The sequence below is a fragment of the Crassostrea angulata genome, chromosome 8 (genome assembly GCF_025612915.1).
Source record: "Crassostrea angulata isolate pt1a10 chromosome 8, ASM2561291v2, whole genome shotgun sequence".
NCBI classification, from domain to species: Eukaryota; Metazoa; Mollusca; class Bivalvia; order Ostreida; family Ostreidae; genus Magallana; species Magallana angulata.
In genome coordinates, this window is record NC_069118.1 from 1,106,102 (window position 1) to 1,133,218 (window position 27,117).

General features: G+C 32.2%; 2 protein-coding genes and 1 long non-coding RNA gene across 4 annotated transcripts; 1 reads left to right on the forward strand and 2 right to left on the reverse strand.

Moving 5' to 3' along the window:
* Window positions 1-332: 332 nt before the first annotated feature.
* Window positions 333-4,440, reverse strand: LOC128161590 (uncharacterized). Its single transcript, XR_008240392.1, has 2 exons — window positions 3,988-4,440; window positions 333-3,021 (listed from the first exon to the last, which is right to left on the reverse strand). It is a non-coding gene; the product is annotated as an uncharacterized LOC128161590 (long non-coding RNA).
* A 6,207-nt stretch (window positions 4,441-10,647) lies between these two features.
* On the forward strand, window positions 10,648-25,743 carry LOC128161769 (collectin-12-like). The gene is made up of 4 exons (XM_052825161.1): window positions 10,648-11,035; window positions 17,569-17,648; window positions 25,004-25,097; window positions 25,351-25,743. Exons 1-4 carry the CDS (start codon window positions 10,714-10,716, stop codon window positions 25,590-25,592), a joined length of 738 nt encoding a protein of 245 aa, XP_052681121.1. The 5' UTR covers window positions 10,648-10,713; the 3' UTR covers window positions 25,593-25,743.
* LOC128161768 (uncharacterized) lies at window positions 18,562-24,146 on the reverse strand. Of its 2 annotated transcripts, none has more exons than XM_052825160.1 (2): window positions 23,750-24,146; window positions 18,562-18,853 (listed from the first exon to the last, which is right to left on the reverse strand). In XM_052825160.1, exons 1-2 carry the CDS (start codon window positions 23,994-23,996, stop codon window positions 18,690-18,692), a joined length of 411 nt encoding a protein of 136 aa, XP_052681120.1. In that variant the 5' UTR covers window positions 23,997-24,146; the 3' UTR covers window positions 18,562-18,689. The 2 variants fall into 2 exon arrangements, with proteins under 2 accessions (XP_052681120.1, XP_052681119.1); XM_052825159.1 differs by lacking the exon at window positions 18,562-18,853 and adding an exon at window positions 20,945-23,094.
* Window positions 25,744-27,117: the final 1,374 nt, after the last annotated feature.

Here is a 27,117-nt window from a genome sequence, read left to right on the forward strand (position 1 = left end):
GGACCTTTAGTTTAAAAAATAAATCAGGCATCTGACTATCGCTCGATCTAATCTTCCAATTATTTTGAAATATAACTAGTATCAAAGAAAAATACACATCTCATATATTGTTTAAAGCCATTTAAGTTGTCATGAATCGATAAATTACGAAATAAAGTCGTGGCGTTTAACAGTTAGTTTACAGTTTTATTGTTCACACCTCACAGCCTACTCAATATTCAGGGTCATGAACCCTGGGGAGCATTCATTATTGTCCCCAAGAGAGACAACTCTTGAAAACGTACATTAACTATAGTCCGTTTCTTAATCTTATTAAAATAAATAAATTGAGAAAAGTTTTCAAAGTATTTTAATTATAAATAATACATATAACCATGAGTAAAAGGCATGAAAAAGGCATGAAAGAAGTACATTTATTTATCAAATATAGTAGGCTGGTACATTTACCCGGTGAATATTAAATGTATATTGCTTGTAGGTACATGTCTAAATCTACACAACTACATTAGACTTAGATTATCTTCACATCGTCTACGAAACGAATCTGGTAGATATGATAAAAAATGTCATATTAATGAAAGGAAATGTATATATTGTAAATCAAACGATGTCGAAGATGAATACCATTTTGTTTTGGTGTGTGATTTTTACACGGAGTTAAGGAAATTATATATTAAGAAATACTTCTATGTACGACCAAGTATGGCAAAATTTATTGATTTATTCAATTCTGATTCTATATTTATGTTAAAAAACTGGGTAAATATGTGTACGAATCTTTTAATAAGAGGGACAACTTTACCATCAGACGTGAATAAGCGTAAATCAAGTTTATATATAACTACTGCTTTGTTAATCTTTTTGATATTTTTTCATCCACTTTATACCTTTTATATATATTTATATAACCTGCCTTCCACCTGTACCCACAATTATTGTAAAGTACTGTTAAATTGTATGCTATGGCAATGTATGTAATGTATACGCCAATAAACTACTACTACTACTACTACGACGTTTACATACACCAACTTCTTACCAGTAAATATAGCTTTAGTAGCATATTGTACGTTTGTTGTAAAAAGAAAATTTTATATGTTTTGGAGCTGTCCATGCATTTTCGTTGAATTTATTAGGTCACACACATTCAACATAATTCAAATATAAATTGTGCGTATTTTCAATCACTGAATAATTATTTTTCATAATCAATTTTAATACTGGTAATGTTTAAAAATCAATTTTCATTTATACCCCCTTTAATTCATGACGGAAGATATCAAAGATAACGTTGTTAATTGCTAGTAAACAGAAATCCGCGGACCTGGCAAGATCACGCTCGGACGATCACGTCAATCAAACTGGGTGCTATTGTTTCAAACTTGATTGACAAGCGGCATCATTTTGAAGTTTGTACAGGTAAAAAAGGGGGCGTTTGTAAAATGTTCGGCCTTTAATACACTGTGTTATGTAAACTGAAAAAAAAATACACAGGTTGTAAGGGATCTTTTTTAAAATGAATTTTCTTAAAATGAAAAATAAATTAATGAAATTGCACACATCATTCTAAAAAAAATCATTATACTAATAGACACGAAGTTCAACATAAATAAAGTGATACATTAGATGGATAGGATATAATGTAAAGCAATTTAAGATTTAGATGTCATTTTTCATATGAAAGGTAATTAAAACTCCATACCATTTAAACAATGAAAAGGTTGCAGAAGGCCTATTTGTATCTAGTTGAATATAATGAAAATAAATTAATGACCTTGTATACATCATTTTAAGAAAAAAAAGTAATAAACATGCTGTTCAAGAAACTAAAGTGATATATTATAGGAATCAATAGGATATACTGTACAGCAATTTTAATTATATTTTGGATTTGTTTCCAAACATTGGAATAAAGGGAAAAAAAACTTTTATAACTTATTTAGATTAAAAAATATTCTTAACAAATATTAATATTTGTATTTCATGGCTAAAACTGAATATTTTTCTGTCAATTTCTTCTGTTCAAGAATAAGACCTATCCTTTTATCAGACACTTTTATATATATTATGTCTATTTCCCATTGTAACTAAGTATTTTTTGTTCTGTTTGTATACAAAAGAGTATATTCAAGGGACTTAGACACGATTTGAGCTTAAAATTCAAAATTTTATATTTCCATTTTCAATATTTAGAATGGTTGATATGGGTATTTTTAATGCTTTGTCAAAATTTGAAAGTCAAATACTGAGTTAAAAGAAAGATAAAAAATTAAATATTTTTTGTTTTGTAAACAAAGCGCAAGTCTTGTTATTATTTACATATGTGTTTTATTGGTGTAAGTTTAATTCAAATGTTGCTTTTTTCTATTAATAATATCATTTATGATCACATCAAATCAGTTTACCTTCTTTTCTATGAATCATTTTCTCAAAAAATTGGTAATTTCATACTTTATATTATTTGTTAACAAACATAAGACTCGAGCTTTGTTTACATAACAATAAATTCTGACCCCTGTATCTCTCTTATAACTTGACTTCTAACATTCAAATTAGTGTCAATTATTCAAAATGTGCAAGTAAATCATTTTATGCATAAAGAACTTGAAAACAAAATTTTGATCGTGTCCAAGTCCCTTTAAAAAAAACTTGTATAAAATAGTAAGGCTAAATTCCAATTAAAAAAAAATAGCTGTTTCCAAAAATGTTACATGTATATGAATATGTTATATAAAAACATATGTTAGATGGATGGGTAGGAAAAATACAAATTACCGGTAAGTGCACTCGATAAAAAGTTTGCTGGTATTCATTATGTGAACGCAACTCATCCAGTAACATTTAAAGTTATGCAACATAAATAAGAATGTTATGAATGATGTGTATAGAACAAATTCTTCTGTGGTTGGCTCCATAAATCTTGAAAAGATGGTGTGAGTTGGTAAAAAGGCAGAATAAGGTTCCATTCGAATCCTCATGCATTCCATTCAAGAAATATTCATTAATGTCATGGTCTGGAAACTAAAATAGAATAAACATAAAGTGTTAAGAGAATTACATGTAACTTTTGCAAACATTGTGCACTCATCAAATACTTACATGTACATATTCAATGAAGTTATTTATGGAATGTGCAATTACTAACAATGTAATCTTTTCTAATATTGTACATACATGTATTACATCATTTTGCCATTAATTTTAAACCCAGCTGACAGTTTCTTTTTGTTATATATACAGCGTCAAAAGATAGTTGCATCATGTGCATGTACTTTCATTAATTTTAAAAGCCATAAAAACATTTCAGTACAACAAAACACTTTAAATTTGTCAAATGATTTTACAAATGAAATATGTACTAATATACCAGTAAGTCACAAGTGATATATACTTTTTAAAGCAGTACAATGTATCACTTATATGACAACATCAGGAAACCTGGCTCAATCAATTCTGCACACACATGATAAATGTAATGAATGTGTAACTTCAATGGTGTAACTTCAAAGATATTTAGATATCCAGTGGACAGAAAGATATTAAATATATTGAACAAAGATCAAAGTCATGAACACTTATGTAACACTTATGTAACATATGATTGTCTGTATGAGTTTCAACTATCAACATTATATGTACACCAAAATATGATTGCGTCAATAACAAAAACTAATCTGAAAAACATATTTCCAGCATAAGAAATTCATGGGATTTCTGCAAATCCCATTTTCTCAGAGAGTGTAAAACACGTCTCTTAAAGTTTATAATATTTTCAAACTCCTGGTATTCCTTTCAGAGGTTCCCATCCCCTAAAATACAGATAATCAAGCAGATTTGCAACAAGATGCCCATATAAACCTTTCCCTTTTACACAAGACATTGTAGCTATTTAGATGACCTTGCTTGGCTTTCAATCAACTTAAACCAAATATATCTACAGTACATATGGAAGACAAGTTGTAAGTTTATTACATGACAAAGAAGTACCTTCTGGGCTTCAGCAGACATGACTACATGGGTCATTAGCAATATCAAATTGACAATATTTTCTATAATCCCGATCTTCAGATCATCTGGAAACCGCAGGTAAATCTGTAGATTAGAAGAAAAAAGATACACTAGCTATCATTACAAAGCTAAATGCTGTCATTATCAAAACAAAAGGGTGTGTCCTAGATTACACTTTTTTATGGGCACATGCAGTTTCTGAGACATGGTCAAAACATTACCATGATAACAGCTATAACAACTCATTAAGTGGGAAATGACATATAACTATAAAATTTGTTATGGCTTTTCATACTCTCTCTCTCTCTCTCTCTCTCCATGATCTCTTTCCACATCTTTGTCAGCAATATTTCTAGTGCAATGTGGCATTATTGAAATATATATATGGTTCATGGAAGCAAGGCAATCAATAACAATTACATGTACACTGTAATTACACACACACACACACACACACACACACACACACACACACACACACACACACACACACACACACACACACACACACACACACACACACCCTCTCTCTCTCTCTCTCTCTCTCTCTGTCTATCTCTCTCGCATACTCTCAATCGTATAATGTTATATTTACATAACAAATGCTGGCCCTTGAATCATAAACACTCTCATCGTTAATAGATAAATAAGACATAAAGTTAACAGTTTGAATGAGATACAGATATCAAAACCACATGTACAGTGTACATTGTACGTGTCGAGGAAATTCTGTATGGAAATGACTGAAAGCATGATTGACACAAACTCAATATTCTAGGAAAAACATGCAATATTTTTTAACGTATGCTACATAACAATATGTGTAAAAACTGACTATAATACACCTGCATACACATTTCATACTATATAAAACATGTCTTTCAAGTCAAATTTCACAACGACCATTAATTATCGACATTTTTGTAACATGTGTACTAGACTTAATGCATTGTATGCTTTTAAAAGAGTTTTTGAGTAGTTTAACAATGTAAGTAAGTATGTTCTTACCGACGAATTACTACTCCTTAGCACGTTTTAGATTGTTGACAAAATCGAGGATTGCTGTTCAGACTGTTTCATGCTGAACAAAATTTAACGAGATAAGGCTAATCACCCCAAACTTCGACTTCACATTAAGAAACAATTGTTCTGCAACTTTAAATAATTTAAAAGCTTGCCAATATAAGAAACAAAAACTTTTACTTACGTTTTCCATTTAAACTCCTCTCTCGATTTTCACGAGTGTTAGACTGGTCTCGTTAAAATCCCGAGATATACGAAGTTTTGACTTTCTCGGGTTTTTTCATTCTTTCGTGAATATAAAAATCAGAAAGGTTCCGATTATGCTAATAAGGCTGTAAGGTGTGTTGTTTATAGCAGAATATGTTACAAAAGCGCTACATATATTTTCAAAAAGGGGTGGCAAAAGGTAAAAATAAATGACAATACACAATTTGTTGGCATTTGATTCTTCTATATCAAAATATTTGTAGTATATAAATGGCTTCAATTTAGTTCCCTCAATTTACGATAAATTCTAATGACGCGTGAGATACTAGTGAAGGATAGACGAAGTGAGATATCAGTCGTTCTTTGCTTGTGATGCATACTATTGAATAAACAAAGTCTACATTAATGAATAAAGTTCCTATACAACTTGATTGCGATTTAAAATTTTCCTCTACGGGTAAATACGTTTAGACCACAGTCACAGGCTGTGCTTGACGAATGTTCACCAAGTGATGAAGCAATTGCACCCTACACAAAACCAAGGTTTTGAGTAGGCTGCTTGTATTTACCAATATTTGTATTCACCCAATGACATTAAAAAATCGATATTTACTGTTGGGAATGTCAACTTCTATGCTACTACATTAAAGAATAAAATTCCTATACAACTTGATCGCGATTTAAAATCGTGATTTATGGTATATATGGTAGAGCAACAAACTGGAAGGGGTGTAGAAACACTACCATCAGAATAAAGTTAGTCCAAAAAAAATTGCCATTTTTCTACAGATACAGTGATATTCGAGAATGATTGTGTCCTCGACTTTTTTTTACGCCGCTTTGCTTTTTATGATTTTTTTTCTTGAGTTAATGTACCATTGCATTGAATAGGAACTTTAATTTTTTTAAGAGAAATAATACTTTCAAAGCTCTGCTTCCTATCACGGGTAATGTTAACTACATAGAGACCAAGTCTGGCCTTAGTCAGATTGAGTGTGCTATTAGCTGTGTATTTTGCTCAAGGTTTCTGTATAACAGTGGCGCAGGAACATGTAGTCTTCTGAAAATCCGTCTCGTCGAGAGATCTTTTAACATTAGTCGTGTAAATAAAGGTATATCGAGGACTATTTAACAAAAATAAATGAGAAAAAGTCTTCCACGAATAACAATAGCAATGTACTTTAGACAAGACATAACTACAAAAAAAGAAAAAGAAACAATTGATGCTATCAAGTAACAAAAATCTTGAAAAATTCTAACGATTTCTCAAAAATATTTTTTATTTGTTTTCAGTGAGATTAGGCTTAAAGGCAAAAACTAGATTTAAGTGTGATATTTAGCATAATATCAATCCTTTGTTTTGAAAACTTGTCAAGACCAGCTTAAAAATCATTAAATTTAATAACTTTAAAAAAAAAAATAGATTTTAAATTCAGTTATTATGTTATTTCCATATGCATGATTATAATATAAATATATGGAAGAAATCAATTATTTAAGTTAATATGTTCCCTGTAACATTACTTAGCAAAAACTTCACGTTGCAATCTTAAAACTTACTAAATAACTTTTTTCCAACATTGTTATTGTTTCCTAAATACCAAATACTTACATAATATCTAACTGTTAAAATATAGTGTACTTATTTCATTCATTAACTCTGAAATATTAATCATACAATATGTAATTTCGGATGGCATCTTTACTATACTTATTGTTAAACGTAATCCGTGCAACCTGGACAATAACGAACACAGCTCTTAATCAAACGTTCAGAGGAAAAATGTAAAACGTGTAAAATAAACGGTTTTCTATGCAAGCATGCAATGTTGTAATTACTTCTTCAGTATATCATTAATTATATTATTTTTAAAATTTAATTGACAAGTTATCATTCCAATGATGTATACATTTTACTGAATTTCAAATGATGTATCAAGTAAAAGTAGATTATACAATTCATATAAGGAATATTGGAAAATCGTTTATTAATAAATCGTCGTGACATTGATAGACCATATTTTTTTATTCTTCCAAAACAAATTTCTTGTTTAATTTGAATTTTCTAGCCAAGTAACTCTGAATTGAAGATAAATATCAAAATTGAGAGAGAGAGAGAGATTTCTCAGTTTTACTACCATTGGAAGATTTCATCATTCATACTTTTAATATAGTATTAGCATTCTTTCAATTGTCATACGTTCAAAACAAAAATCAATCAAACATTAATTTTCTCAACCATGATTGTACAGTGTGTTCGTTTGTTGAACTTAATCAGAAAATTTGCGGTGCTAAAAAAGAAAAACTTTTTAAAAAATCGCTATAAACTTTAACAGACAAGTGAAATGTATTTTGATAAAAATAAATTCGGGTTTATATCTTGCAAGCCAAAAATTAAGGTGAAATATTGTAAGAATTTTCTAGTTATATGAATCCTACCACTCATAAACATGCTATAAGATGAAAAATCTTTGCTGTGATATTTAGATCGGAGCAATTGATTAACCGAAGAGAATCTGTTCCAGTGGACAAAGAAAATTCGGTTTAAACCATCCAGATATTAGGTAAGCCTAACAAGGACATAGGCAAATAAGACAATGTGTCTATGTTTTACAATGGTCAGAGAGAAAAGAGAAACGTTGATAGATAGATAGATAGATAGATAGATAGATAGATAGATAGATAGATAGATAGATAGATAGATAGATAGATAGATAGATAGATAGATAGATAGATAGATAGATAGATAGATATCCGGTCCTTTTATGTATCCATTTGCATTATAAAATATTTGTTAGATTGAAAATTAAATGTGTACCCCTTGCGAAAGCTATTGGAAATAATGAAATTTGCAAGACGTCCGTTATTTTTCTGAAAATAATTATCAATTTTGGAGAAATTAGTACTGAACACACCAAATTGAGTATGAACATTGGTCAAAACCATACCAACTAATGTTTTTTGCGCAAAACTTTGTAATTATGTACGCTTTGTTTGCTTAGCATCTCAGAATACAATGCATAAAAATGCGACGCAATGTCAATTTTTGTGCTTTTTCGTTGATAGTATTATTTGTTAATACATTGAATCAGTTGTTCTTGTTTGCTAGTAGTCAATTTGTCAAAACATAGTAACTTTACATTATTTGTAAGCAAATATAAGAATCGAGCTTTGTTGACATAAACATGCATTCTTAGCTCATTTGTTTCTAATATTCAATTTTGGTTGATTATTCAAAATGCACAAGTAACATATTTTATGCATAAAGAATATAAAAATAGAATTTTCATCACAAATCGTGTCAAAGTTTCTTAAAATACATATACATTATGGATGGTTTCATTTGAAATACTTTAGTTTGTAATGTGTATTGTATATTAACATTAAAAATTTATATGACAAAAGATACACCTTATACAAGTACTGGGTTTTTTTTATTACATTACTGACTAACATTGTTTATTCTCTATGTACGATCTCTATTTATTGTTCTATTTTAAAGACCAAACATTATCTCAATAGTGTTTCATACATTTTATGAAAGAGCAAATAAATTTTAATGAACTGAACGTCTGATTAACTGGCGGCTTCATAATGCCGGCTTGTATTTATGGATTTCTGGTTGTCAGAAAAATAAATGCAAAACATTGCTCATAAAGGCGATCTTATCAATCATAAACATCATGACAATAGTTAATGAATGAATAATGATCTTGCACGAAATTATCAGAAATATGAACAATGAATAAACTTTATGTATTATATATAATTTTTATTCACCAAAAGGGAAAAGTTTTGTCAATGAATTGGAAATATGTTGGCAAATCGTGATGTATGAACGCTTTTTATTCCACCTGAATTCTATATGATATCTATTATCAGTTTGTGATATAATTTTTTTTCAAAATGACATAAATAAGTAGCATGTGAACATAACTCAGTTGCATGTCGACATAAATAAGAAGCAATTAGCATCTTGGATGTCACATGTGGCCGATATTTGTGATTTTTGGGAGTTGAATTTAATCAACCCTCCTATGCAGTTACTCAAGCAAACCGAGAGTGAAACAGTGTTTGGACCTAAGCACAAATCAAAAATATTGTCGAAAATTTTTTGTGGTATCGAACCCATAACATAAACACCCTAGATATATAAGGTAAGCTTATGTCAGGTATTCTAACCACCTAGCCATTTCAGACACAACAAAGTGGGCTTTTTGAATATTATGTATGACTTTGGCCACGAACCACCGGACTTGTATTATTTTTTTCAAAACGTTCAATTGTTGGAATGAAAAATTATATTTTTAATGTATAGTGGGCCATCTCTCCACGTTTTTGTTGATTGAAATCGGTTCGTTTTCCAATAGACCTTAATTAAACTATGAGAAAAATATGGAGCACTGACTCACTCTATAAAAGAAAGTTAAAAAAAATGAAAGTATTTGCAGGTTTTGATACGTATACGCCTGTTTGAGTCAACATATTCCAAGTATTGAACATATAGGTTAAAATTGATGATTCGTTAAATATATATTGTTTTACATGATTTTAAAAAACCCATCAGATTTATTGATACTCTAATTTTTTAATAGCCTGTCCGACCGTGTATTTACACACCGTATCCACCCATCTTCTTACTTGCATGCAAAAAAACATATCGTTGATTTTAAAATGAATAACAATCGATAAAATCAACTCCCGTCAGTACTTTGATTTATAATTCTTATTTGATTTCAATTTTCTTGCATATCAACAAAGTTCAATCTGCAATTGATGAGATTGTTACTAATGATTAGAAAACCCTTTTGTAATACAAATAGAAAAAAGACAAAAGCAGAGCACTTCATAAAATAAGAAATGTGTGCTGGTTATAAAGAAGCAAATTACAAATATTTTATATCAAATATACTTATAACTTTGAAATAACAATGCTTTAGAAACATTTTTTTACATGACATTTATATCACAAACTGATAATAGATATCACATAGAATACAAGTGGAATAAGAAGCGTTCATACATCACAATTTGAATGTATTTATCATGCATATAACAGAAAAAAATTTGCTTACAAGGGGCAAAGATATGCCACCATACGTTTGGGCTTTTTAGCCTTGATTACACAGATGGGATTTTAAGATCTTGCTCTGCTCTTCAGGTAAAAAGTATTAGAACACATTCTCCAAAGAATTCGTTCACTTGCATGTCAACTAAAATATCTTACATGTTAACACATTTATTCTGCATGTTGAAAAAACTGACATGTATGAGGTAAAATCATGCTACAATAGTAACGAGTTTCGTACTTCGTCACGGATATCTAAAATCCAATCATCATTGATTAGGAGCGTCAAAAGGTATATAAATGGTTTAACCACATACTATAGTAAATGAGTAGCAAGAAGATCATCATTGATAAGTACCATTCGTTGAATTTTATCACAGAAACGGGACTTTCTTTTCATTATCATAATGTTAGGTGTCTTTTCCGAACGTTTCGTTGTTTTCATGTCTTTCTTTTTTATTCGTGATATCATTTCGCTTAACGTGAATTTGTATTTTGAGAGAAATGAAGCTTTTAAGGATCTGCTTCCTATCCATGGTGATGTCAACTACATCTACACAAAGAATGACCTGAGTATGTTCGAGTGTGCTGGAAGCTGTAAATTTTGCGCCGGATTTCTGTATAACAGTGGGTCAAAAACTTGTCATCTTCTGAAAAGTCTTCTCAACGAGACAATTTTTAACAGAAGTCGTGTGGATATCGGATGGGAGCTTTATGAAAGTTTGAATGGTATGTTGAGAACTTGCTAAACAAAACCGAATAATTGATACATTTTCAACAGAAATGTAAGCTAAAAATTGTTCACAAATAGAAATATAAATACAGTGGAACCATTTTGATTCGTGGGCATCAATGTTCGAGTGTAGACAAAATTTTCCTGGGGATCTATTAAAAAAAAATCGGACGTTTAATCGTTGACGTAGGTTTGACGTAAGAGTTTTTTGTAAGTTTTTGTTTGTTTATTCACAAAATTTCGTACGTTTACGTCTACTATTGGTTTGACGTAAGTCTATATTTGATATGTTTATAATTGAGTTATTGCAGTTCTACCTTCTTTTTGTCATAAGCAAAATTAAGAAACGAAACCTTTACTCCTATACGATAACGCGCTATGGTTTGCCATGAAAAGACAGTGCCAGAGCTCCTTTTGTATCCCGTATTGCAAAATATATTAATGGTGGTTGAAATTTATATTTCTTAATCTTATTTGAAGCTCAATCATAATCATTCAAATATATAATCCATAATCACCATTTAAAACCCTACACATATTGGAAAAGATATATGTTACGCGACAGCAATTCCGAGTATATCGAATCAGTATAAGTTAAATACTACGAAAATTATTTGATAATATAGGCATTTTCTTTTATTCCTAAAATGCATTCAATCATTTAAACAATAGTCATATGCATACACACTAATTAGATATCAGTATGTAATGTAATCAGCGTATTACATATCACGCATGGACCGGGGGGGGGGAGGGGAGGGGGTCCGTCTGGTCCCCCTAGAAAATTTAATTATTTTAGGTATACCCAGCCTTTAAGAAATTGGTGTCTAACCATTTTTTCTTTGAAACAACTTTAACACTTATTAAAAAGACCGAAATATTTATACTTTTGCACGTTTTTTTCTATTGTGAGCTTCAGCTCACAACAAGGTCCAAATATTCAACCGCCAAATGTTAATACAATGAAACATGATCTCAAGAGTTATTAAATTATGCACAAAAATTCATCATGTTAGGTCATATTTTTCATTTAAAAAATCTAATGATAGTCATGAACTACATAAATTCTTATGATTTTTCTACAGAAATAATATGAAAGAAATATTACATTTATTCTTCAGACGACCTTTAAAAAACTTCACAATTATCAATCGACACGCCGATCTGGGTGATAACACTTAGTAACTATATTATCGCCGAAACAGACAAAATAAACCGGCATATTTGGAATGTACATGTAACGATAAACTGAAAGTATTTTTGACAGTATTTTAAAAATACCACGTTTTATTACAAACAAATTCTGCAGTAAATTTTTTGGCAGTTAAAAACATGACATAAATTTCATACAGAACTAAGATTTTCTCACATGCGTCTGACGTTCAAAATTTTTCTTTTTCTTTTTACAACAAAATTATTCCCAGGAATATAATAACACTATTATAAAACAGGGAAATATTTTATTATAATACATAAGAAATATTTTTAACGTCAGGCACATGTAGATTTTCTTTCTGTCGATACTTGTAAACATACAAACATTAGAATAGGCGTATGGGAAGAAAAGAAGTAACTTCGTTATATACGTCTGTGCTCAAAGGCGCTAAAAAGTTCTGCGAATATAAATGAGCGAAAATACAGCGTGACGTCATTTCTCCACAATGCACACTGCGCATGAGCATTGTCGGTAACTAAGAACTTAGACGCACTTACGACTGTAACAGACGTACGACAACATTATTATCTTACGACATCTTTTGTTAACAGCACCATAAACGTAAACGTACATTTGTTGTAAGATTAAAGTGTAATCGTAGAGGTACGATTTTTGTGAATAGATCCGCAGGTTCGTGGGGACGTAATTTCGTTGGTAGTGTCGTTAGGATAATTTTAATAGATAATAAACAGATGCTTGTATGTATGTCCGTGGGGATGTAAATTCATGGGCAAGAGTTACCCACGAAAGCCATGAACATTGGTCCCCAACGATCAATAATGATTCCAAAGTAAATTAAGGTTTTTGCAGATGTTTGTTTATCGAGATTGAACATGTATATCAAATGTACATAAACCAAATACTGCATGGTCAAATTTTGAAGATAAAAATAAATATTTATTCGTGTTAAATAAATGAATGTAGGGAAGGAGAAAAAAATTAATAAAATTTAATTAGCTCTTGCGAAATAAATGGAGTAAAAAAAAACCAAGATAATTAGGATTTTTTTACAACTCGTTTCACTCTTATATTATAAAGTTTATCCTTGTTATATAATTAACCTGAAATATTTTAAAGCAAATTATATTTTTTTCTAATTTTATTTCCCAAATTCCTAGTCTATGACATAGTTTCAATCCCTAACATTTTGAGATTTTTGAAAGTAGAAAGGCAGTAGCCAAGGATAGGCTCTGATTGAACTCATTCTAAAAATACATTTTATCATTAACATATACATGTAACAGAATGTTGATAATTCTAGGTAAAAAATTTATATATTTCTTTTTACATCTAGATCGATTTCTATCAATATTATAATTTCCATAAAACAATTCATAGAATATGTGTGTAAAGTATATCAAAACTGATTTTGTATTATTACATAGAATTTAACAGAGACATAAATAACAGAGATTGGCAACTGATCGAAATCTCGTAAATCCAGCGATCCCTATTATAAAGTGTTCCCAGTTTAAATCAGATTATCTTTTTATAAACAATTATATCGAAACATAAACAGCTTAAACCTTTTACCAAAACATTCAAAATATCATATTTTCATGAGTTTATGTCATAAAACAATATTAAGGAACTTCACTACACCGAGACTTATATTTTTTAAGACACTACGTCACAAGATGGCGATTTAAATGTTTTGTTAAACTGTTTGTATCAATCGATTCAGATGTATATCGTAATAGCTCAGTGGTAAAAGTATCAGGCTTGTGAACCGCAGGTCATGAGTTCGAATCCTGGGGGCTTTTGTTCATGTTAACAGAATGACATTTTTGAAAATATTTTTTTATCTAAAATTTCACATTTTTTCGCCTATTTGACACATATATTTCTTATCCATCATGCTATCTATCATAATCGAGTAATTTTCTGTTGTTTTGAGAGAATATTTTAAGGTGTATGGAGGCACCTTAAAAGAGGAGTTTTAGGATGCAGTTGACTACCCGTCGTCTGAAATTTCGTTGATGTTTTATAGCTGCCCAATATATTTTCTATGTATTAATCTTATTTTTGAATTTTTTGTTTCAAAAATGTCTAAAACCTATGCACACTTTTCATTAAAACAATATACTTTTGGTTTAAGATCATTATCTCAGTTTACTAATATTTCTCAAAGTAAGATTGGTCCCGTACCATTTTTCAACAACAAAACACGCCAATGGCGGAATTGCCAATCACTGTAACTTATGTCTCTGATTAAAGTAAACAAATAAAATATCCCAGAACAGGTATTGAAATATTTTGTATAATTTATTATCATTTAAAGTTTACAATATTAGAGTTGTTTAGTTGAATTCCTTATGAATTAAAATAATAATATTTCATCGCTGTTCTAATTGGACTTACATATCAATTCCCCACATTTAATTTAAATTTACAGTGAAATAAAAAATCAAGATATTTTGGGAGTGCAAAAACTTTGGTCACCAATTTGCATTGAGATTACGTAGAATTGTTAAAAACAAGTAGATATTTACAGTGATTGCAAATAATATACTCAGTTTCATTAATAGACTCTACAAAGCATTTTTGATAATAGTCTACTCCTATTTTCTATTTTTCCCTTGAATTTTGTTTCTGAACACTGTTCTTTGGAACCAAATGTCATTAATAAGAAAAACTAATTATATTACTACATGAAAACATTAATTTTAAAAATTTGATGAAAATGATACATGAGAAGGGGCGCCACGCCTTTAAATTAGAAAAAAAAAAAACACCAAAATTTCAAAGATGGGGTTTACTGTAGTAAAATTAAAATGTGTATAAAATATAACAAAAATATTTCATTTTTTCGATGACATTTGTCTAACCCACGTGTTCCTTAATTTCAAAAATTCAATTGTCGACGAAAATCTATAGTTATAAAAAGCATAAACATACTAAAAGTCTAGTATTTCTTTTATTTCGTCTAAACCTGTCAATTCTGACAACGTTTTGTGCTTTAATTAATGATTATAAAATTTCTTTTTATAACAGTTTCAGTTTGTTTTATTTTGTATCGTGCACTTGCACAACAAAGTCATTTTTTGTTACTTGAATAAATATATAGGTACATAAATTGTTCGAGAAAAAAGTGCCAAATTTCTTTGCAATTCATTTAATTCAAAGTAGTTTAGAATATGAAATCCACTCTCAAAATTTTTAGCATTCAGAAGCAATGAAGCTACATTGGGTCTCAAACCCCATGCCGCTCAAAATGAAATTTACCACCATATAAAATTTCTTGATCTGTCTTATTTATAGAAAAGAGCGAGAATCAAGTTATTTTTCCAGATAAAATAACCTATCAAATTATTTTAGCGGTATTAGAAATTTCTTTTTGTAGTTAAAGTTAAATCTTGTCGTATATAACCATAGTAATTATAATAAAGAAACAAGCACATTTGTCATACCGACACCGATTTTTAAAAACATTCACTTGATCTTGTTTGGTCCAGCTTCAATCGAACCTCGATTGATTTTTTTTTAAATATTTTTAATTCAAATAAAAAAGTATCGTTCATTATAAAATTTTAAATGTTATGTTTATGTCATATTAAGTCCGGGTTACAAGATCAGAATTACATATATTCTTATATTCTTACTCACACTCAAATACCAACACGATAACATGCTCGAATTTACAAGTTTATAGGAATTTTTAACACGTTTACTTTCCATATGCATATAGCAAGCGTTTCACATTTAATAATTTACATAACCAATAAGATTTATTTTAAAATAACATGTGCATGATGTTCAAATCATATGAAATTACCTTTGTTTGACCTAGGTAAAAATTGTATTTGTTGTAACGACCATAGGACATACGAAATGATGACTTCAGTCGACTCTGTTGTTAGTCTTGTTTTTTTTCAGCTTGTATGACAGTAGCTTGCCTCGTTTAAGAAACTGTTTATACGTAGAGGATGCCCCTACGTTTCGAATAAACTGAGAGACAAAAAAACTCCAAGTACAGGTGGTGAAGGTTTTTTGCTACATAATTAATGAAAGTTGGCCATAGAAAAATTGGATTCATCACGTTTATCATACAGTTTTGTAGCTAAATTATTATTAATGTCTTTTTCTAGAAAAATATCTTAATCTAAATACTAAACAGATGACTCAGACTCTGTGATATCTTTTATTTTAAGCTCACGAGGATCTATCGATCGAGTTGACATAAGAATGGAAGTAATAATTGTTAATAAACAATACATGGGTGATATATCTAAAAGACGATTCGATTTTACAGTTTTTAATCTGGTTTAATCTATATCCCAGCATTGTGTATAGGGGAGTTTCTGCTGAATGTTAGGTTTGTCGTAGTGGAATGACAGACAATGAATGACAGTGCAATTATTCACACGAGGCAAAACTCTGCCGTTTCCAAGGTTCTAAGTCCATAAATGTACTTAAACTTCCATTGAGTATGCTATTCATTTTGTTTGTTACCGAGTATCTTGTTTTTCCTACAATATTTTGCTTTTAAACTTAGCTCCTAACTTATCAAGAAGCTTAACGACAGCCAATTCATCGGCATATACCTGTAGCCCACAAAGTCGAACTTTCATTGCATTTACATTGCATGGGTTTGTGATTTCCTGAACTGTAAAAACTTGTATCTAAACAGTTAAGATATGTTTGTATATATTTTCTCTGCTGCCTCGGTCTTTCACATAGACATAGATTTCTGTCTATCTGCAAGCAGTACATGGAATTCCCAATGACTATGGAATTTCTAATGGCATCGATTGCACGCTCCACTAGCTTGACATCCGTTACCTGATTAGTCCCAGAACACTGTAAATCAGTGTGCTCCATAAATAACGATTTGATTGTTCTGTTGACAGGCTTCTTATTCATGACGAGTGTGCACAAGTATATATACCGAAAACGGCAAAATATTGTCACAAGTGCAACACAATGAACGCCCACTATTCCACTGTAATCTGTGTTACATGAATAAAAACCAAACGCGAATAATTTCGGGTTTAGCAAACAGTAACTTAAATCAAGCCTTCAAAATTATTTTCAATCATTTGTATGTATTATAGATTACATGAATGCATTCAAATTCTTTCTGTACGCTCGTAATGTTTAATGTAAAAATGTTAATGTTATAAGAATATAAGAATCTCAATGATTTTACTCTTAGGAGGAATTGGACCATACAGCTTCCATAACCTTTGTGCGAAAAACTGATTCTCTTTCCCAAAATATACGTGGCATACTATTGTTAAGCATGTTATGTTAAGTTACGTTAAAAACGTATTTCATTCTTTTATCATGTTTAATAATCATTTACACTTACAGTTTGCGGTTCGGGATGGTATCTCTACAGAACTCATTGTTATACGTACTTGGACTTGAAGAAAACAATGGCGGACGCAAAGGTATCTTTTAAGTTTTGTTTGTACGTGAGGAGTAAGGTTTTCAAGCGAGTAATAATACCAGTATTATATATATAACTTTATAGAATTTAGGTTTCTTCGGACCAAATAGGATTTGACCGGACGGATAAGGTCGAACAATAAGTTATTTGTGCGGACAAATCATGTATTTGTTCAGACGAATAATCATGATCATGCATACATACATGAGAAAATTCACATTCAGTTCAAAAGATCATGGCCAGATCACACAAATTGCAATGGGGGAAGAGGGGGGTCTGAGAAAAAATTTTGTTTGCCGAGGGTGTGCAAACACCCCCCCCCCCCCCCACGACTACACTCTAGATCCGCGCATGGATATCCAAACTCTAGGCAACGAAGGTTTTTTTCTTTGGTAACCATAACATTTTCCCAGGGCCTTTTCATCTACATCATTGCCGTATCAGATAGTCTAAGTTACTCCTTGTATTAACAATTAAATTATTCGTCCAAGCAAATCCTAATTCGTCAGAACAAATACCTAATTCGTCCGAACAAATCTTAATTTTTCCAAACAAATACCTAATTCATCTGAAAAAAACTTACTCTTCAGAACAAACAACTAAAAACATTTTAACAAATCCTAATTCGTCCGAAAAAAATAGCTAATTCGACCGAAAAAATCCTAATTTGTCCAAACAAATCTAAAGTTGTCCGTACAAATAACTTATCCGTCCGAACAAATAGCTAATTTTATCAAACAAATCCTTATTCGTCCTAACAAATAACTAATTCGTCCGAGCATATAGCTAATTCGTCCAAACAAATCCTATTTTGTTAAAAACAAAAATAAAAAGAGAGATAGAGAAGGAAAGAGAGAAATCCACAGTGACAGAGAACAGAATGAAACGTTTTATCTTGAAAGAATAAACGACTACAGTGTTGGCGGTATCTGTCATGGCTTTATTATGATTTCAATATTTCAACATGTACATATGATTCATAAGTTCTATAAAATTACAATGGATAAGCGCCGATCCTCAATATGGCATTTGGCGCTGAAATTTAGTCATTATATATGATGATAACAAGGAGCCATGTATTGCTGGCAACCCTGGACGGTGAACAGAAGTTGCCAGCGATGGCTTGTTGCAAAATTCTGCAGTCTGGCCGACCAGCTTGATGTTCAGCAGGACCAAAGTAAAGCCATGACGTTGATTGGATTATAACTGTAACGAACAATAAAAAGAAAGCAGAAGAAGAGAAACAAATGAGGCAAGGTTATCAAGACAGTATAATTAATGATGAAGGGAAAATAATTTATAACTATTCTTCAATGGACTAAAAAACCTATTTTACTATGTTTATCCTTTACTAATAATGATAATGGTGTGGGTGGGAGGGTGTTCGATATCGGCAGCGTCTAACGGATCGATAATTGCACGCGCAATAATGACGTCATTACATTATTGACATTTAAGTACCCGCGCCTATTGATTTAGAGTTATCGCGCTTGGATAAAATATTGGTTACTAAAATTATTAGAGTTATGCCGCTTGATTTATTCTTCTTCGATAAATGGCATTTACCGTATATAGCGATAAATGTAATTATCTTGAAAGAATAAACGACTACAGTGTTGGCGGTATCTGTCATGGCTTTATTATGATTTCAATATTTCAACATGTACATATGATTCATAAGTTCTATAAAATTACAATGGATAAGCGCCGATCCTCAATATGGCATTTGGCGCTGAAATTTAGTCATTATATATGATGATAACAAGGAGCCATGTATTGCTGGCAACCCTGGACGGTGAACAGAAGTTGCCAGCGATGGCTTGTTGCAAAATTCTGCCAAGTGGATTGCGGGACGCGAGGCACGGGTACCGCAATCCATCCGCCAATCAAAAGGCGGTGATTTGGCGAACAAGACATCATGCCTTTTAATGCAACGCAATAAACAATATAATCAAATCAATTCAATTCAATACTGCAAGATAAGTAACAACGACACAAACACTTCAAGTCTTTTTCAATCAAGACGAATAGCAATAATATTTTGAATTAGCAAACCAACACATTATGAGGATGCACACTGTCTCCAATACACGTGCATATAAGTAGGGAATGGATAGAGAAGTTGAAACGGGTTGATAGGGGGCAGTAGGTTTGTTCAAATTAAACAAAGTTTTGGACGACCATAAACAGATACCGCCGAATTAAATGCACGGGTAGACAATTTGTTTTGTTGTCAGGAACTTAACGAGGGCAGTTTTTATGGTATTTGTAAATAAGAAATTACCAAGTTTCGATAAATGAACATAATCTTGGAATAACTTCGGCTGGTTGATATCAATATCTGGATGACGTATTAGTGCCCCGTTGAGCTTTTTACAAACAAATGACCCCAAGGAGCTATTTATTCGTATTCTGGCCTGCTCTGCTGCTATGCTTGATATCATGTGCAGCCAATATTTTCGGGGAAGTATGTTTGACCATACCAGCAAAGTGTTTGACATTTTTTGGTGTGAAGAACCCATGAGTGATTTCATTTGTAACTGAAGTTTTTTAAGTGACACAAGCCCAATACTGTTACCACCGCAGTGAATGATCAATACACGAGGTGGGGTGCCATGCTCCTGAAGCAGTAGTGAGATATGATCGTCAAGTTCTTCCCATTTTAGTCCGCCCCTTCCAGACCAATTCACGGTGACATTTAAGGATTCCAGAGACAAATTTGAACCAATTGCTGACTGATTGCAGTAATCCTGGGCCCTCCTTATGATTGAAGATCCTACTATCCAGATGTGTGAAGAGCCTGTAAACTTATTTATCTTTAGTAAAGACTTTGATATTACAATACTACTGTATTAGGACGTATATAGGATTGAAAAGCATTAGAATGCCACCGACCCTTAGCTTTAATTTCCTGCTCTGGCGCCCCTTGCATGTATAAATATGTGGCTGCGCCTATTCTAAATGAATGGGACTTATATGTTGTAACGTCAAGCCTCAAAAATGACAGTGATTTTTTCAAAACTTGGTTAAATTGATAGTAAGTTAAGGGTGAACCATCAATATGGCACAAAAATTGCAATGTATCGGTGCTTGTTGGACGTTGTTTTAAAAATGCTCGCATATTGTCAAAAAGCATTTTATTTTCGTTTGTCGAGTTAATTTGAATTGTTATACCCTTCCCTATTTGGTCTGTTTTAGTTTTATCTAATATAATGGTGATGCATGACGTTGATATGGATACATTGTGCAAAGACAGTGCTGAATTGCAGGAATTCCCACGCGTACTTGTTATCTCACCTACCCTTAGTAAGGCAAAGTATGCAAGTGTATACGCAGTGGAAAAAAGGATCTGTTCGTAATAATTACTACAAACATGTTGTAAAGAAGCTACGATTTTTTTTAACAGTGGGAAAGTTATTGGACTTCTAGTATCCTTTTTATGTTTGAGTTGCTTAAAACCGAGTAGTAGTTTTTTTACAATGAAAAATTGACATGGATCAGGAAGATTGCTTAACTTCAAACTAAAACTAATGCCCGCTAAGTAGGTTTTGGCAGTTGAATATGATATGCTTTTAGATGATAAAAATGCTATAAAGTTGATAATTTGGTCAACAGATGGAGGCCAAATGTCTTGGATGTTATACAGCCCTCTAAATTGCATGAATAAGTCAATGCCCTTCTGATAAACAGTTTGAGTGTTTGGAGCAACTGATGCGTCGAGTAGTTTTTCTACTTCCTTTTCAAATGGTTCCAAAATTCCGATGGAATTTGGCATGGATAGTAATCCGCATATGGGGCCAGATTTCTGAACTTTTGCCACTGAAAACGAGATATAGCATCAGCTATAGTATTTGAAGGACCTGGTATGTGCACACATCTAATTTGAATGTTGAACCTGAGGAGCTGAAGCAATAGAGGTCTAAGAAGGGACATAACTCTTGATGACTTTGATGTTTTTTGATTAATTATCTGAACTACTGCGATGTTATCAATGTGCATTATAATTTTCTTAGACTGCAATTTGCTACCCCAAATTTGAATTGCCAGCGCTACTGGCACTAACTCCAGGTAGGTCAAGTCTCTACGATCTTCGGATGACCAGTCTAATGGCCATTGAAGATAGGCCCAATGTGAACCGAAAATTGCCCCGCACCCAAAAGAGCCAGAGCTGTCAGAGGATATGTGCAATGTGTCCCCATTTGACCAGTGCATATCGGGAAATAGTGTGGTACCATTAAATTCGGAAAGGAATTTTAACCAGACCTCCATATCGTCTCGTAGAGCTTTTGATATTGTAATGTAGTGATGTTTTTTGTATCCCTGCGAAAGACTGTCGTAAAATCGTCTACAAAACGCCCTACCTGCAGGTATTGCCTTCGTAACAAATGCTAGTGACCCCACTAATGATTGCATTACTTTTAATGTAACTTTCCTTCGCGTATATACATTATGAATCATTGATTTAAGGGTGTCCACCTTGTCCTTTGGAATAAATATGGTTTGGTTAATAGTATTGATACCTAGACCAAGAAATGTAATGTATGTAGAGGGGCCTTCTGTTTTTTCCTCTGACAGCGGGACCCCAAGTTCTTTACAAATTGTATCAAATGATCCCATAAGGTTTTGACATATACAAGTATTAGCTGGGCCAGCGAACAAAAAATCATCCAGGTAATGGACTAATGTGTTGTGTGTGGATTGATTTTCCACTATCCAGTGCAAAGCTGTTGAAAATTTTTCAAAAGTGGCACATGCAATAGAGCAACCGAAAGGTAAACATTTATCAATATAATACTTATTGTCAAAATAAAAGCCGAGCAATAAAAAATCTTCGGGTCGAATCGGAAGTAGTCTGAAAGCACTCGTTATGTCTTTTTTGCCTAATAAAGCCCCAGGACCAAGTTTTTGAACCATACTTATAGTAGTATCAAATGATGTATAATGTACTGAACAGAGACTGGGGTCTATAAAATCGTTAACACTGTTGCCCTGTGGTGCTGACAAATTACAAATCATGCGCCACCCCCCTTGTTTTTTAGGAACTAGACCAATAGGGCTACATCTAATATTAGAAATAGGTCTAGTGTAAAATGGACCAGCTATTCTCCCCAGTGAAATTTCTTGATAGATTTTTAAATGAAGCTCATCAGCGTGAGTTTCTGCAGATTTCATGTTTTTTGAAACGTGAAATTCTCGTGTACCAGAATAATGAATGTTGAAACCGTATTCAAACCCGTTTAGTAATTCATGAGCTGTATTTTGATCTGGATAATTAGTAAGCATTGATTTTAAGACATTAAGTTTGACCGGGGTTGGAGCCATGTCCCATAGGTCTTGCGTTGCCTGTTGACTGCCCACGGCCTTGACCTCTATAAGGGAATTGTCGCATATGGTCGAATGCGGGGGGTTTCCCTCTCTCTTGGCGAATGGGTTGGTTGTTGTTAACCCTGCAGTAAATAGAAGGGTGGTTGTTGTTGCATTTTAGACACACGTGGTGATAATTACAGTAAGGTCGGCCGCACGAACCTTTGTAATTAAATTCATAGCATTTGGCCGATTTATTCGAAAAATTTGTCATTTGCGGGCTTGTGAGGAAGGAACCTTGCGCTACGTAAAGAAGCCAAAGCTCAGCATCGATAGAACCCCAATCTACCGTGTGATTTCGAGAGCGTTTTAATCGGAACTGTATGTCATAATTTAACCAGTTCAAATTAGGCGAACGTTGGGCAGCTGTGCGAATGGTGTTCATATATTTGAGGATAGCTTGGGTGTGTTCAGGGAACTTGGTCAGATAAATGCTGCTGAACACGAGAAATGCATTTGTCCAGGTTTCAACAGAAGTAATTTTAATTTCTTTGTGTTTTGGCTGGATAACCAATTCACCATTGACAAAAGCTAATTGTTGTTGGGGTTCGTCATGAGGTTTGAGGGGTAACATTTTATGCATGTGGACAAATTCATTGTTGTAAATAGATTGTCTAACAATCTGAGGTACATGGGTACCCAGTGCATCTGTTACACTACATAATGAATTTGGCGTGTTGAACATTTGCATGCCGTTACACAAAGCATCGGTACAATTGTCAATAGCGTTTATTGTACCTGATGAATGGGCTGCCATTGACGATGAAGGTCCAAGTATGAGTGGTTGATGTAACGCTGGACCACTGCCATCAGAGTGGGTATCCAAATTCAATGATTCCGTTGCCTTTGCTACTGCCTGGGGGTCAGCATCATCAGGTGTCTGGCGGTTGCTATTACTGACTGACACTGCTTTTCTGGCGGCGGCCGGTGCACGTGTTGGCCTGGCATATGGGGATTTTGATTTCCTTTTTGACCGTAACATCATACTAAAAACGTTTGCCAATAATTATGTTAATTTTACACGTATAAATTAGGCTATTCAATCTTTTAAAATATATATATATATATACATCTATATACGTCATTAATTACAAAAAAGAAGTGGTTATTGCATCAATATACCACACCGTTAATAATTTATATATTATTCATATTCTTTGTTATTTATTTGTTTGGTTTTTGTTTTTTTTTGTTTTTTTTTTTTTTTTTATTCTGACCTATCGATTATACTATTTTTATAATATGTTATGTAGAGCAAAAAGCTAAATTGTTATATATATTAAAAATCTGTATTTGCACATAAATAATTTTTTAATATAACTTTTTGAATTCGAAGACTTATAGACAAACTATTTTCTATAAAGTACAATTTGATACATTATCCCCTTTTTGTGGGGTGATGGAAACGCCCAAATCGCTTCCAACGCCTCATCAAATTTATAAACTGGTTAACGGTACATACCAAATTCCTTACAACATACAAACTTTAGAATTACTTCTCTGTCAATCTACACGTCCGTCGTCTGTTCGATATCGGCAGCGTCTAACGGATCGATAATTGCACGCGCAATAATGACGTCATTACATTATTGACATTTAAGTACCCGCGCCTATTGATTTAGAGTTATCGCGCTTGGATAAAATATTGGTTACTAAAATTATTAGAGTTATGCCGCTTGATTTATTCTTCTTCGATAAATGGCATTTACCGTATATAGCGATAAATGTAATTAACATTTTGACAGGATTACTGTGCCAGCATCGGTGCATATCTTGTTCAAATAGACACAAGGGATGAAAACGAATGGATTAAAAGAACATTACAACAATCCTTATTCGTCCTAACAAATAACTAATTCGTCCGAGCATATAGCTAATTCGTCCAAACAAATCCTATTTTGTTAAAAACAAAAATAAAAAGAGAGATAGAGAAGGAAAGAGAGAAATCCACAGTGACAGAGAACAGAATGAAACGTTTTAACATTTTGACAGGATTACTGTGCCAGCATCGGTGCATATCTTGTTCAAATAGACACAAGGGATGAAAACGAATGGATTAAAAGAACATTACAACCAGCATTGAAGGGTAAAATTCATTATTTTAACTTTTATTGGAATTGACATTTTTTTTAATCCTCAAATATGAATACAAAAAAAATTAAACATTAATTTTAACAATCATTTATGCTTCATCAGATAGTTTAAACTGTCAAAGAACTTTAAAAGCTCGTCTTTACTGAACTAGAGTAATATCTGTTTACATTGATTATATGTTTACATCTCGCGAATCAAACGTTACGGTCAAATTTTGAAATGATGTCATATACATAAATATACAGAAACATGCAGCAATACCTATTGTTGTGATACATGGATCGGAGCCACTGACCAAGTTGAGGAGAACATGTTCCAGTGGACAAACAAAGAAAATGTGGTATTCTCTAACTGGATTTCAGGGCAACCCGACGACTATGGAGGCAACGAGGACTGTGCTGCCCTGTGTCTCAATGGTCAATGGAATGATTATCCTTGCACCTACCTTTTGAATACTATCTGTGAAAAAGACAATTTATTTAGTTAATCGTGATTTGAAATAAAAACCTCAGTAAGTTGTTGTCGGCTATATATCTTCTGTCATAACTGGTCGTCAAAAGGCGGTTTATCTAACTTTTTTAGAAAAAATTACTCACTTTGAAAGAGAGTGTTGCAAAACAGCGGGAATATTCCGTAACGTGGAAGGGACATTTTTAAAATATCCGTATGGCTTGAAGAGTCGTATCTAAATATATACACTATATATATATATATATATATATATATATATATATATATATATATATATATATATATATATATATATATATATATATATATATATATATATACACATTACGTAGAGCACTATATTTACAAAGTGGTTATGTTCCGTATGTGGGCAAAGTACGGTAATACACAAACATTTGACGCGCATTCCTATCGAACACGGTAACCACAAAAAATACACTTAGGAAGATAAGCATATACTTTGTTTTTTGATGTTAACATATATATTATTTGATTTCAACTGTCCAGCGTGTGTAAAGTATCATTCATTGGAGCTACATGAATTAACCTTAATCTGTCTCTAAAAAACCGTCAGAGTTGGAATTTTAATCATCGCATGTTTCTATAGAATGTAAAAAACGCCTAGTCCAGATTTAAAAAATTGGAATAAAAATATCCGTACACATTTTCATTAACCTATTTCTTCATTATCGATTCATACTTTTTAATGTTTTTTTTGCTTTTAACAACCTGTACATGTCTTTTTGAAATCGGCATACCCGGTTATTTTATATTTAAAAAAAAAAGGGGGGGGGGGGGAATCAGCTTTTTAAATTGATGGGTACATTGTTTTAAATCCTTTGTTAATAAGGAAATGTTTATAATTCATGTTTATAACGGGGATTTCACACAGTAAGTAATCTTTAAAAAAAATAAGCATGCATGCAAATTATTACATCAACAAGCGTTTGATTTACTTTATTCTGACATTGTTGATTTACCTATATACATAACCTTTTCATGCAATTAAAAGAAATATGTGGTAAAAAACATTTCAACTCGGGGAGTACATATCTTAAACTACTGCAACAAGTAGTTTTTCTCGGTATTACAATTTCGATGCAAATTGTCGTAGTCGGTTAATTGTTTAAAAGTTCATAAAATTTGAAACTTGACAATGTTTTTACTATAATCAACACTTGTAACGCTTCTTTAACCTAAGCAGTAAAGTTTATTATATCTTATGTCGTATGCATACTTGTAATTCAAAGGCTGAACTATGCTTGTTTGATGTTTTCCTTCATATCTAAAATGAATTTTATTATACCCCCCCCCCCCGCAAGCGAAGTTTGGAATCACCTTGTCCGTCCGTCCGTCTGTCCGTCCGTCCGTCTGTACGTCTGTCTGTTCAATTCGTTTCCAGTCCATGTCTTTCTTATGGAGAAACATTGGAAGTTCTTACTTCACACAAAGATTGCTTATAACCAAAGGGTGTGTCATGACCTTGACCCAAGGTCATTTGGGCAAGGTCAAGGTCACTGGCAGAAAAAGTTCATAATTCG

Bases quoted from the DNA above. Each gene is read 5' to 3' on its own strand.
- LOC128161768 (XM_052825159.1), bottom strand. From the start codon at position 23,996: ATGATGTTACGGTCAAAAAGGAAATCAAAATCCCCATATGCCAGGCCA. The intron at 23,095-23,749 runs GTACAATAAACG...TATTTACTGCAG, and splicing joins AATGGCAGCCCATTCATCAG to GGTTAACAACAACCAACCCA.
- LOC128161769 (XM_052825161.1), top strand. From the start codon at position 10,714: ATGTTAGGTGTCTTTTCCGAACGTTTCGTTGTTTTCATGTCTTTCTTT. The intron at 11,036-17,568 runs GTATGTTGAGAA...TTACACTTACAG, and splicing joins GCTTTATGAAAGTTTGAATG to TTTGCGGTTCGGGATGGTAT. The intron at 17,649-25,003 runs GTATCTTTTAAG...ACATTTTGACAG, and splicing joins AAACAATGGCGGACGCAAAG to GATTACTGTGCCAGCATCGG.